Below are 13,076 nucleotides of genomic sequence, written 5' to 3' on the forward strand. Positions count from 1 at the left end.
ATTCTGGATTATTGATTTTTAAACCACATTTACTACATCCTTTCACGCATCTTCATCCAGTGACTTCTTGCCTAAACGGACGTACTTCACTATTAGGTGTTCTCCTGTCTTCTTTTCTTTTTTTAATTCTTCACTCCGGAGAATTTGGGAAGAAAAAGAACAGAAGAAATTAGAATTTACTTACCGATAATTCTATTTCTCATAGTCCGTAGTGGATGCTGGGGACTCCGAAAGGACCATGGGGAATAGCGACTCCGCAGGAGACTGGGCACAAAAGTAAAAAGCTTTAGGACTACCTGGTGTGCACTGGCTCCTCCCCCTATGACCCTCCTCCAAGCCTCAGTTAGGATACTGTGCCCGGACGAGCGTACACAATAAGGAAGGATTTTGAATCCCGGGTAAGACTCATACCAGCCACACCAATCACACCATACAACTTGTGATCTGAACCCAGTTAACAGCATGATAACAGAAGGAGCCTCTGAAAAGATGGCTCACAACAACAATAACCCGATTTTGTAACAATAACTATGTACAAGTAATGCAGACAATCCGCACTTGGGATGGGCGCCCAGCATCCACTACGGACTATGAGAAATAGAATTATCGGTAAGTAAATTCTTATTTTCTCTAACGTCCTAGTGGATGCTGGGGACTCCGAAAGGATCATGGGGATTATACCAAAGCTCCCAAACGGGCGGTAGAGTGCGGATGACTCTGCAGCACCGAATGAGAGAACTCCAGGTCCTCCTCAGCCAGGGTATCAAATTTGTAGAATTTAGCAAACGTGTTTGCCCCTGACCAAGTAGCTGCTCGGCAAAGTTGTAAAGCCGAGACCCCTCGGGCAGCCGCCCAAGATGAGCCCACTTTCCGTGTGGAATGGGCTTTAACAGATTTTGGCTGTGGCAGGCCTGCCACAGAATGTGCAAGCTGAATTGTACTACAAATCCAACGAGCAATCGTCTGCTTAGAAGCAGGAGCACCCAGCTTATTGGGTGCATACAGGATAAACAGCGAATCAGATTTTCTGACTCCAACCGTCCTGGAAACATACATTTTCAGGGCCCTGACTACGTCCAGCAACTTGGAATCCTCCAAGTCCCTAGTAGCCGCAGGCACCACAATAGGCTGTTTCAAGTGAAAAGCTGAAACCACCTTAGGGAGAAATTGAGGACGAGTCCTCAATTCTGCCCTGTCCGTATGAAAAATTAGGTAAGGGCTTTTATAGGATAAAGCCGCCAATTCTGAGACACGCCTGGCTGAAGCCAGGGCTAACAGCATTACCACTTTCCATGTGAGATATTTTAAGTCCACAGTGGTGAGTGGTTCAAACCAATGTGATTTTAGGAATCCCAAAACTACATTGAGATCCCAAGGTGCCACTGGAGGCACAAAAGGAGGCTGTATATGCAGTACTCCCTTGACAAACGTCTGAACTTCAGGAACAGAAGCCAGTTCTTTTTGGAAGAATATTGACAGGGCCGAAATTTGAACCTTAATGGACCCTAATTTGAGGCCCATAGACAGTCCTGTTTGCAGGAAATGCAGGAAACGACCTAGTTGAAATTCCTCTGTAGGGGCCTTCCTGGCCTCGCACCACGCAACATATTTACGCCAAATACGGTGATAATGTTGTACGGTTACATCCTTCCTGGCTTTGATCAGGGTAGGGATGACTTCATCCGGAATGCCTTTTTCCTTCAGGATCCGGCGTTCAACCGCCATGCCGTCAAACGCAGCCGCGGTAAGTCTTGGAACAGTCATGGTCCCTGCTGGAGCAGGTCCTTTCTTAGAGGTAAAGGCCACGGGTCTTCCGTGAGCATCTCTTGAATTTCCGGGTACCAAGTCCTTCTTGGCCAATCCGGAGCCACGAGTATAGTCTTTACTCCTCTCCTTCTTATGATTCTCAGTACTTTTGGTATGAGAGGAAGAGGAGGGAACACATACACTGACTGGTACACCCACGGTGTTACCAGAGCGTCCACAGCTATTGCCTGAGGGTCCCTTGACCTGGCGCAATATCTGTCCAGTTTTTTGTTGAGGCGGGACGCCATCATGTCCACCTTTGGTTTTTCCCAACGGTTCACAATCATGTGGAAGACTTCTGGGTGAAGTCCCCACTCCCCCGGGTGAAGATCGTGTCTGCTGAGGAAGTCTGCTTCCCAGTTGTCCACTCCCGGAATGAACACTGCTGACAGTGCTATCACATGATTCTCCGCCCAGCGAAGAATCCTTGCCACTTCCATCATTGCCCTCCTGCTTCTTGTGCCGCCCTGTCTGTTTACGTGGGCGACTGCCGTGATGTTGTCCGACTGGATCAACACCGGCTGACCCTGAAGCAGAGGTCTTGCCTGACTTAGGGCATTGTAAATGGCCCTTAGTTCCAGGATATTTATGTGAAGTGACGTTTCCATGCTTGACCACAAGCCCTGGAAATTTCTTCCCTGTGTGACTGCTCCCCAGCCTCTCAGGCTGGCATCCGTGGTCACCAGGACCCAATCCTGAATGCCGAATATGCGGCCCTCTAGGAGATGAGCACTCTGTAACCACCACAGGAGAGACACCCTTGTCCTTGGAGACAGGGTTATCCACTGATGCATTTGAAGATGCGATCCGGACCATTTGTCCAGCAGATCCCACTGAAAAGTTCTTGCGTGGAATCTGCCGAATGGAATCGCTTCGTAAGAAGCCACCATCTTTCCCAGGACCCTTGTGCATTGGTGTACTGACACTTGGCCTGCTCTTAGGAGGTTCCTGACTAGGTCGGATAACTCCTTGGCTTTCTCCTCCGGGAGAAACACCTTTTTCTGTACTGTGTCCAGAATCATCCCTAGGAACAGCAGACGTGTCGTCGGAATCAGCTGCGATTTTGGAATATTTAGAATCCATCTGTGCTGTCGTAGTACTACTTGAGATAGTGCTACTCCGACCTCTAACTGTTCTCTGGACCTTGCCCTTACCAGGAGATCGTCCAAGTAAGGGATAATTAAGACGCCTTTTCTTCGAAGAAGAATCATCATTTCGGCCATTACCTTGGTAAAGACCCGGGGTGCCGTGGACAATCCAAACGGCAGCGTCTGAAACTGATAGTGACAGTTCTGTACCACAAACCTGAGGTACCCTTGGTGAGAAGGGCAAATTGGGACATGGAGGTAAGCATCCTTGATGTCCAGAGACACCATATAGTCCCCTTCTTCCAGGTTCGCTATCACTGCTCTGAGTGACTCCATCTTGAACTTGAACCTTTTTATGTAAGTGTTCAAGGATTTCAGATTTAAAATGGGTCTCACCGAGCCGTCCGGCTTCGGTACCACAAACAGCGTGGAATAATACCCCTTTCCCTGTTGTAGGAGGGGTACCTTGATTATCACCTGCTGGGAATACAGCTTGTGGATGGCTTCCAATACCGCCTCCCTGTCGGGGGGAGACGTTGGTAAAGCAGACTTCAGGAACCGGCGAGGGGGAGACGTCTCGAATTCCAATTTGTACCCCTGAGATACTACCTGCAGGATCCAGGGGTCCACTTGCGAGTGAGCCCACTGCGCGCTGAAATTCTTGAGACGGGCCCCCACCGTGCCTGAGTCCGCTTATAAGGCCCCAGCGTCATGCTGAGGACTTGGCAGAAGCGGGGGAGGGCTTCTGTTCGTGGGAAGAGGCTGTCTGCTGCAGTCTTTTTCCCCTTCCTCTGCCCCGGGGCAGATATGAGTGGCCTTTTGCCCGCTTGCCCTTATGGGGACGAAAGGACTGAGCCTGAAAAGACGGTATCTTTTTCTGCTGCGAGGTGACTTGGGGTAAAAAGGTGGATTTTCCAGCCGTTGCCGTGGCCACCAGGTCCGATAGACCGACCCCAAATAACTCCTCCCCTTTATACGGCAATACTTCCATATGCCGTTTGGAATCCGCATCACCTGACCACTGTCGTGTCCATAATCCTCTTCTGGCAGAAATGGACATCGCACTTACTCTTGATGCCAGAGTGCAAATATCCCTCTGTGCATCTCGCATATATAGAAATGCATCCTTTAAATGCTCTATGGTCAATAATATATTGTCCCTGTCTAGGGTATCAATATTTTCAGTCAGGGAATCCGACCAAGCCACCCCAGCACTGCACATCCAGGCTGAGGCGATTGCTGGTCGCAGTATAATACCAGTATGTGTGTATATACTTTTAAGGATATTTTCCAGCTTTCTATCAGCTGGTTCCTTGAGGGCGGCCGTATCTGGGGACGGTAACGCCACTTGTTTTGATAAGCGTGTGAGCGCCTTATCTACGCTAGGGGGTGTTTCCCAACGCGCCCTAACCTCTGGCGGGAAAGGGTATAATGCCAATAACTTTTTAGAAATTAGCAGTTTTTTATCGGGGGAAACCCACGCTTCATCACACACCTCATTTAATTCATCTGATTCGGGAAAAACTACGGGTAGTTTTTTCACACCCCACATAATACCCTTTTTTGTGGTACTTGTAGTATCAGAAATGTTCAAAACCTCCTTCATTGCCGTGATCATGTAACGTGTGGCCCTACTGGAAAATACGTTTGTTTCCTCACCGTCGACACTGGAGTCAGTGTCCGTGTCTGGGTCTGTGTCGACCACCTGAGGTAACGGGCGCTTTAGAGCCCCTGACGGTGTTTGAGACGCCTGTACAGGTATTAACTGATTTGCCGGCTGTCTCATGTCGTCAACAGTCTTTTGTAAAGTGCTGACACTATCACGTAATTCTTTCCATAAGACCATCCAGTCAGGTGTCGACTCCCTAGGGGGTGACATCACTAACACAGGCAATTGCTCCGCCTCCACATCATTTTCCTCCTCATACATGTCGACACAACGTACCGACACACAGCACACACACAGGGAATGCTCTGATAGAGGACAGGACCCCACTAGCCCTTTGGGGAGACAGAGGGAGAGTTTGCCAGCACACACCAGAGCGCTATATATATACAGGGATAACCTTATATAAGTGTTTTTCCCTAATATAGCTGCTGTATATATTTATATGCCAAATTAGTGCCCCCCCCTCTCTTGTTTTACCCTGTTTCTGTAGTGCAGGACTGCAGGGGAGAGTCAGGGAGCCTTCCTCCAACGGAGCTGTGAGGAAAAAATGGCGCCAGTGTGCTGAGGAGATAGGCTCCGCCCCTTTTTCGGCGGCCTTTCTCCCGCTTTTTTATGTAAAAATTGGCAGGGGTTAAATACATCCATATAGCCCAGGAGCTATATGTGATGTATTTTTTTGCCAAAAAAGGTGTTTTTATTGCGTCTCAGGGCGCCCCCCCCCCAGCGCCCTGCACCCTCAGTGACCGGAGTGTGAAGTGTGCTGAGAGCAATGGCGCACAGCTGCAGTGCTGTGCGCTACCTTATAGAAGACAGGACGTCTTCTGCCGCCGATTTTCCGGACCTCTTCCGTCTTCTGGCTCTGTAAGGGGGATGGCGGCGCGGCTCTGGGACCCATCCATGGCTGGGCCTGTGATCGTCCCTCTGGAGCTAATGTCCAGTAGCCTAAGAAGCCCAATCCACTCTGCACGCAGGTGAGTTCGCTTCTTCTCCCCTTAGTCCCTCGGTGCAGTGAGCCTGTTGCCAGCAGGTCTCGCTGAAAATAAAAAACCTACTTTAAACTTTTACACTAAGCAGCTCAGGAGAGCCCCTTAGCCTGCACCCGTCTCGTTCGGGCACAAAAATCTAACTGAGGCTTGGAGGAGGGTCATAGGGGGAGGAGCCAGTGCACACCAGGTAGTCCTAAAGCTTTTTACTTTTGTGCCCAGTCTCCTGCGGAGTCGCTATTCCCCATGGTCCTTTCGGAGTCCCCAGCATCCACTAGGACGTTAGAGAAATAAAAGATACCTTTATACGAGGGACATAGTGCGACTCCATGTGAGTATGGTACGCATTCAGTCCTCCCACTTATAAACTCTTCCTGTGTTGAAAAGAATCTGGTCAAAAATCGAAGCTGTTTCATGGACTAATTGACTGAGAATATACCCCATTATTACAGTATTGTACATTGTGAATCGTTGATGAGCGCAGAAGGGATCTCATATTTTTTTTGTGTACGATTGTTTTACGGTGTTTGAGTGACCACCCATTGATTTCCCGACCGCAGCTCTCTCAGGCGCAGCAGTCCTCTACTCTTCTTTTTTGCACAGCTTTATATTTAAGTTTATGAGACACTTAGTAAGGAGTGTCATATACCTTCTTAAGTGCGCAGGAACCGTTTCTTCATTTGTATTGTTTCTCGTGATTGGTGCAGTCACCTATAGTTCCAGCAGCCAGTTTACCAGCAAGGAGCGCAGGTGGTAACCTTGTTTCTTCCATGGTACTGAAGTGGACCCCAGCATCCTCTAGGACGTATGAGAAAACAGGATTTTAATACCTACCGGTAAATCCTTTTCTCCTAGTCCGTAGAGGATGCTGGGCACCCGACCCAGTGCGTACTTTACCTGCAGTTGTTCGTTTGTTGTTACACGAGTATTGTGTTACGATTATTTTCAGCATGTTGCTGCAATTATTCATGCCCGTTGGCATGTGTTAAGTTGAATGCCATGTTGTGCGGCATGGTTGAGGTGTGAGCTGGTATGAATCTCACCTTTAGTTTAAAAGTAAATCCTTTCCTCCAAATGTCCGTCTCCCTGGGCACAGTTCCTATACGGAGGTCTGGAGGAGGGGCATAGAGGGAGGAGCCAGGTCACACCCTTGAAAAGTCTTAAAGTGCCCATGGATCCTGCGGAAGTGGTACTGAAGTGGACCCCAGCATCCTCTACGGACTAGGAGAAAATGATTTACCGGTAGGTATTAAAATCCTGTTTTAACCACCTTCTGACGTTTAAACCTGTCCGGTTTCTTAGGGGCAGCGTCAGGCTCCGGTGCATCACCAACCTGAAGAATGAGCCTGATAGCCTCTAACAAGTCAGGAACATCCACTTGCGAAACAACTTCCCCATCAGAAGCATCAGGATCAGAATCTGTGGGGTCCGTATAAACGCCATCCTCATCAGACAAGGTGTCTGGGACGTTGATGGATTGTGAGGAAGTAATTGCCCGCTTAGAGGACCCCTTGGTCTTAGGCGGGCGAGGGTTAGACTTTTGAGCAGTCAGTGACTGGTTCAATTGCTGTAACTGATTGGACAGTTGATCTGCCCACGGCGGGTTAACCACGGGGACCATAAGCGGTTGTACCGGCACAGGTGGTCCCATAGGGGGCGTTAGTCTAGTTACCAGCATATTCAATAGCATGGAGAAGGTAGCCCAAGGTGGGTCATTTTGCACCCCCGTTGCTACAGTTCCACTGGGGGGTAAGGAACCCCTAGAACCTGAACCCTCAGCTGCTATGTTATCCTCAAATGTGTCTGCAGCGTCAACACCACACAGTGTGGGATCAGCCCCAGCTCCGTTGCCCTTTGTAGCTGACAATCAAAAGCTCAATGCAAGGCAACACAGTACAATTATCAGCAGCAAAATACCCGACAAGAACCCCCTGTGCAGTGTTATCAGCGCAAACAGGGAATTCAAGAGGTATATGGTGACTAAAAATCACAGAGAAAAATACACACTGAGTATATCCTGTGAACTGCCTATATTATGATAAACCTGACACACTTAGCCCCCTCAGGTTATAGAATATAGGGATAGCAATCTGAGTGAGATACACGAAGTGGAGGTCACACAGCAGCTATATGCAAACACACAGAGAGTCATAGTTTGTACAATGCAGAAATGATGACATGCAATAAAACTGCATTGGACTAGTAATACAGAGTAGTACTATGTATAGCTATACACTTAATAGATATAACAATACACAGTAAAGACTGGATGTATATCACAGGGTACTTGTACTAAATAACCCTGACTAAATGTACTTTTCCTTAACTAACACTGTCAGCAGACATGTAGAATACTTAAGTGCCCTGTAAAATGCACAGCGCTGACATGCAGGCGGCTTTACAGAGGAGGATTTGCTCAAACAGTCCCAGGATCAGCTCTGCTTGCTATAATGGCGCCCAAACGCTTACAGGGAGTGAGGGAGAGAGAGAGAGAGAGATGCAGCTCCAGGGCAGGAACACTTACTCTAAATGGCGACCTGGGGCTGGGGGAGGGGCTACAGGTCAAAGCCTTATCCCCCTGCTGGACTTCACCACCGGGTACTGGGGGCTTAATAAAACAGTTTTATGAGAGAAAACCGACCTGTGCCCATGCCCTGGTGGTCTAGTGGGGTCCCTGTACTACCACAGTATCCACGCCAGCGTGCGCGGCCCACCTCCCACGCAAGATCGCGATTTACAGCGGGTCCCGTCGAGGGGACCCCTTACCTCCTCCCTGAGTGCGGCCACGTGATCCAGGAGAACAGCGGTGGTGTGTATGACTAACTTGGAAGAAAACCGGAGCCTCCGCTGTAGGTACCTGGCAACCAGGGTGCGGGAGTGTACAGCGCCGCTGGGGGAGGTGATGGAGCTGCAGCAGGAGATGTCTGACTGACATCTAACACTTACAGTGTCTCTGCTGCAGCCCTTGAAGTCTTCAATATACTTTAAAAGCTTCTCTCAGGGCTGCTGGAGCAGCCCCCCTGTTTTATGCCTGATTACTGCATGGCACCAACTACAAAACTGAGCTCCTGTGCACGAAGGCGGGGTTATAGAGGAGGCGGAGCTATGCACCTTGGGAAGAAGGTCAAAGCTTTGAGCCTGTTGGTGCCTCGGATCAAGATCCTACTCTACACCCCAATGTCATTCCCTGTGGAGCCCAGTGTACCCCGCAGCAGAAAGGGTCGTGTGACCCGGGTAGCTACCAGGACCTGGGTAATGGTGCGGTGTAAACGGTTGAGCGTCAGCAGAGGGAAAACCCGCAACTAACCTTGGTCCAGCCTGCGGTGTAAATGGGATTTCAAGCCGCTATGACATAGGCGGAAAAGGGGTTTAAGAAGAAGCACAAGAGTAATTACAACTAAAATGAAGCAAAAGTGCTCTCTCCGTACACCATGTAACAGAATCGGTAAGACCAGTAGATACAATGCTCACCTCAGATACAAGAAAGGATGGGTGTTCTTTGGCAAATAGGCAGCATAAACAGTCTCTATAGCTTTCTTTAAAGCAGTGGATTCTACAAGTCTTGCTGCAGATAAAAATTATGCAGAATTAAAGGAGAAAGGTTTAAATACAGAATCTAATGAAATAAAACAAACAAAAAGAAAATTACTAGGGTGTTGGTCTACAGTGAATTACAAATATAGTACCATTGCACTTCGTTTTGATTGTACAAGTGTTTGGATGCTGACTAGAGGGATGTGATAGAACTTCTAATGGCCAAACTGAATGAGATGTTTTGTTAATAGAGAAATGCAAATAAACATATCTACTGTATATAATATAGCAGAACATTGTTACGGTCAGTAAATACTTGCCATTTATGAACAGCAGAAAAATGCATTTCTTTACTGAATAGTTGGCATTAGTCACATAACCCTTCATTTTAAATGCCAGCTTGGAATCTTCACAACAGACTTCAATTAACTCCCTTGGACAAAAATATAAATAAAATAAATACCACAGAGGCTTTACAGTATATACTCCATACACATTAAGTGATACCATTAGTCAAATAAAACAATAAGGAAAAACTTTAATAAATAACAAAAGTGATTCCTGAAAATTCAGAATAAACAAATTAGTTGCTATACTGGCCAAATATTGTACTCGCAATCCCCCAAAACACGAAGCTGGAAAGACATGGGTGCTTGAGTAACACCAAACATATAGAACTTTCTTGCAGATGTGAAGTTGTGTCATTCATTCATTAATTAAGCAAATAACACTCTAGGACAGTGGTTCCCAAACTGTGTGCCTAGGCACCCTCGGTTTGGTGGTACAGGACCAAATGTAATTATTTATGGTCAAAGTGATAGGGAATACCAGTGCTAGTGGCTGCCAATCATAAAACATGTGGAGATATCCGAAGCACAACTGGACACCACCACCACATAACTGACCCCAAAGATGATAGATAGGTACAATTTACTTTATGTAATATTTTTTTGCAAAATTATTAATAAAACTATTTTATCCTAGGGATGCCGTGAAACAAATGCTGATACTCTAGGGCATCGTGATTCAAGAAAGTTTGGGAACCACTACTATAGCATGTTAGGTTTACATATAAAAATGCTGGAATGCCCTGGCTGACTATGGAAAGCAGATTTCCTTTGTAGGGTGTGTGCATGCAGTTTCATAGAAAACAGTCAGATGAAAACTGGATAGTGTAGCAGGTAGCAAACACTATTTGCAAGTTCAAAAGTGCTAAGAGTAAAGGCACTGGGCAACCAAGCAGTGGGGGGAAATAACAAAGTTGGCTGAATCCTCTTTCATCATGTTCTTTAGCTAATGAGTTCACATGTAGTGACAGCCTAAAGAGTTCTACAGCCACCAGTGCTGGTTAACAACAGTGAATGGTTCTAGTGCTTCCGTTATGTAGCACGGCAAATTCCTGATTTGGGTGCAATCAAGTATTTTTATTGTTTTTGTTGAGTAATCACATATAAAGAACAAAACAATGACAACAATAACACACAAAGGAACATATGCCTTTCCCAAGGTAAAACAGTAGACATAAATATGAACATCGCAGCACTTAGGTAAATACACAGTACAAAACCATCACTATGTAAGTGGAACGACAAAACACAGAGATATTCAATTCCAAAGCAGACTTTTGAGAGCAATGCAAGTCATACATGAACCGAGAACAAAGATGTTAGCCCTTCATAGCAAAATTACAAAAATTGAGTCAATACAGAGATTTTCATGGAGGCAGGTCAGCACGAACCAGAGGCAAGAGATTGGAGAACATGTCATAAATTGCATAATGCAAGAGGGCTTACAATGGGAGAGAACAGATAGTCTACGTACTTTCTGGCTCTGGGTGCACCGCCAACCAGGACAGCATACCATAGATAACATACGTTGTTATCTCCCTATTAACAAGGGTAATACACTGTCCAACTTTGGTCTTTCTCTTTCGAATTTATAAATTATCATATTTAAATAAAACCTGTGCCGGATCCCCCTTTGTCTTTCTATAATGCAAGAGGGATCAGAAAAATACTCGTGAGTCTTTCCAAAGTCGAAGCAATGCTAATGTTTACTTAGTTATACTAAGTGATCATTTTTACCCTATGTTGCAGTACTTCTTTCCTTACAGGAGAAAATAAGATTTTACTCACCGGTAAATCTATTTCTCGTAGTCCATAGTGGATGCTGGGGACTCCGTAAGGACCATGGGGAATAGGCGAGCTCCGCAGGAGACTGGGCACTCTAAAGAAAGATTTAGTACTACCTGGTGTGCACTGGCTCCTCCCTATATGCCCCTCCTCCAGACCTCAGTTAAGGAAACTGTGCCCGGAAGAGCTGACATTACAAGGTAAGGATTTTGGAATCCAGGGTAAGACTCATACCAGCCACACCAATCACACCGTATAACTCGTGATAAACTTACCCAGTTAACAGTATGAACAACAAACAAGCATCACTCAACTGATGCCACATAACATAACCCTTTAGTAAGCAATAACTATATACACGTATTGCAGAAGGTCCGCACTTGGGACGGGCGCCCAGCATCCCGTTTTTGTTGAGACGGGACGCCATCATGTCCACCTGTGGCAGTTCCCATCGATTTGCAATCTGCGTGAAGACTTCTTGATGAAGTCCCCACTCTCCCGGGTGGAGGTCGTGCCTGCTGAGGAAGTCTGCTTCCCAGTTGTCCACTCCCGGAATGAACACTGCTGACAGTGCTAGTACGTGATTCTCCGCCCAACGAAGAATCCTGGTGGCTTCTGCCATTGCCACCCTGCTTCTTGTGCCGCCCTGGCGGTTTACATGGGCCACTGCCGTGATGTTGTCTGACTGAATCAGCACTGGTTGGTTTTGAAGCAGAGGCTCCGCTTGACTCAGGGCGTTGTATACGGCCCTTAGTTCCAGGATACTGATGTGCAGACAAGTCTCCTGACTTGACCACAGCCCCTGGAAGTTTCTGCCTCGAGTGACTGCCCCCTATCCTCGGAGGCTTGCATCCGTGGTCACCAGGACCCAGTCCTGTATGCCGAACCTGCGGCCCTCGAGGAGGTGAGCACTTTGCAGCCACCACAGAAGAGACACCCTGGCCCTGGGGGACAGGGTGATCAGCCGATGCATCTGAAGATGCGATCCAGACCACTTGTCCAACAGATCCCACTGAAAGATCCTCGCATGGAACCTGCTGAAGGGAATGGCTTCGAATGATGCCACCATCTTTCCCAGGACACGCGTGCAGTGATGCACAGATACCTGTTTTGGTTTTAGGAGGCCTCTGACCAGAAACATCCTTTTCTGGTTTGTGTCCAGAATCATGCCCAGGAAGGGCAGACGCGTCGTAGGAATTAGCTGCGACTTTGGAATATTCAGAATCCAGCCATGCTGTTGCAACACTTCCTGAGAGAGTGCTACGCTGATCAGCAACCGCTCCCTGGACCTCGCCTTTATGAGGAGATCGTCCAAGTATGGGATAATCGTAACCCCTTGCTTCCGAAGGAGCACCATCATTTCCGCCATCACCTTGGTAAATATTCTCGTGCCGTGGACAGGCCAAACGGCAACGTCTGGAATTGGTAATGACAGTCCTGTACCACAAACCTGAGGTACTCCTGATGAGGTGGATAAATGGGGACATGCAAGTACGCATCCTTGATGTCCAGAGACACCATAAAATCCCCCTCTTCCAGGCTTGCAATGACCGCTCTGAGCGATTCCATTTTGAACTTGAATCTTTTCAGATAAATGTTCAGGGATTTTAAATTCAATATGGGCCTGACTGAACCGTCCGGTTTCGGTACCACAAACATTGTGGAATAGTATCCTCTTCCTTGTTGAAGGAGGGGAACCTTTACCACCACCTGCTGAAGATATAACTTGTGAATTGCCGCTAACACTACTTCCCTTTCTATTAGGGAAGCTGGCAGAGCCGATTTTAGGTAACGGTGGTGGGGCATCACTTCGAATTCCAGCTTGTATCCCTGAGACACAATCTGTATAGCCCAGGGATCCACC

General features: G+C 47.3%; 1 protein-coding gene across 4 annotated transcripts in view; it reads right to left on the reverse strand.

Moving 5' to 3' along the window:
* Positions 1 to 13,076, reverse strand: part of MLH1 (mutL homolog 1) — a 330,449-nt gene that overhangs the window by 148,361 nt on the left and 169,012 nt on the right. For all 4 annotated transcript variants that reach the window (XM_063922601.1, XM_063922603.1, XM_063922600.1 and 1 more), the window contains 2 exons: positions 9,401 to 9,513; positions 9,018 to 9,111 (listed from right to left, as the gene is read on the reverse strand). In XM_063922601.1, coding sequence (XP_063778671.1) covers positions 9,018 to 9,111; positions 9,401 to 9,513 — 207 coding nt within the window. The remainder of the gene's footprint in view (positions 1 to 9,017; positions 9,112 to 9,400; positions 9,514 to 13,076) is intronic.

This window comes from Pseudophryne corroboree, chromosome 5 (genome assembly GCF_028390025.1).
Source record: "Pseudophryne corroboree isolate aPseCor3 chromosome 5, aPseCor3.hap2, whole genome shotgun sequence".
NCBI lineage: Eukaryota > Metazoa > Chordata > Amphibia > Anura > Myobatrachidae > Pseudophryne > Pseudophryne corroboree.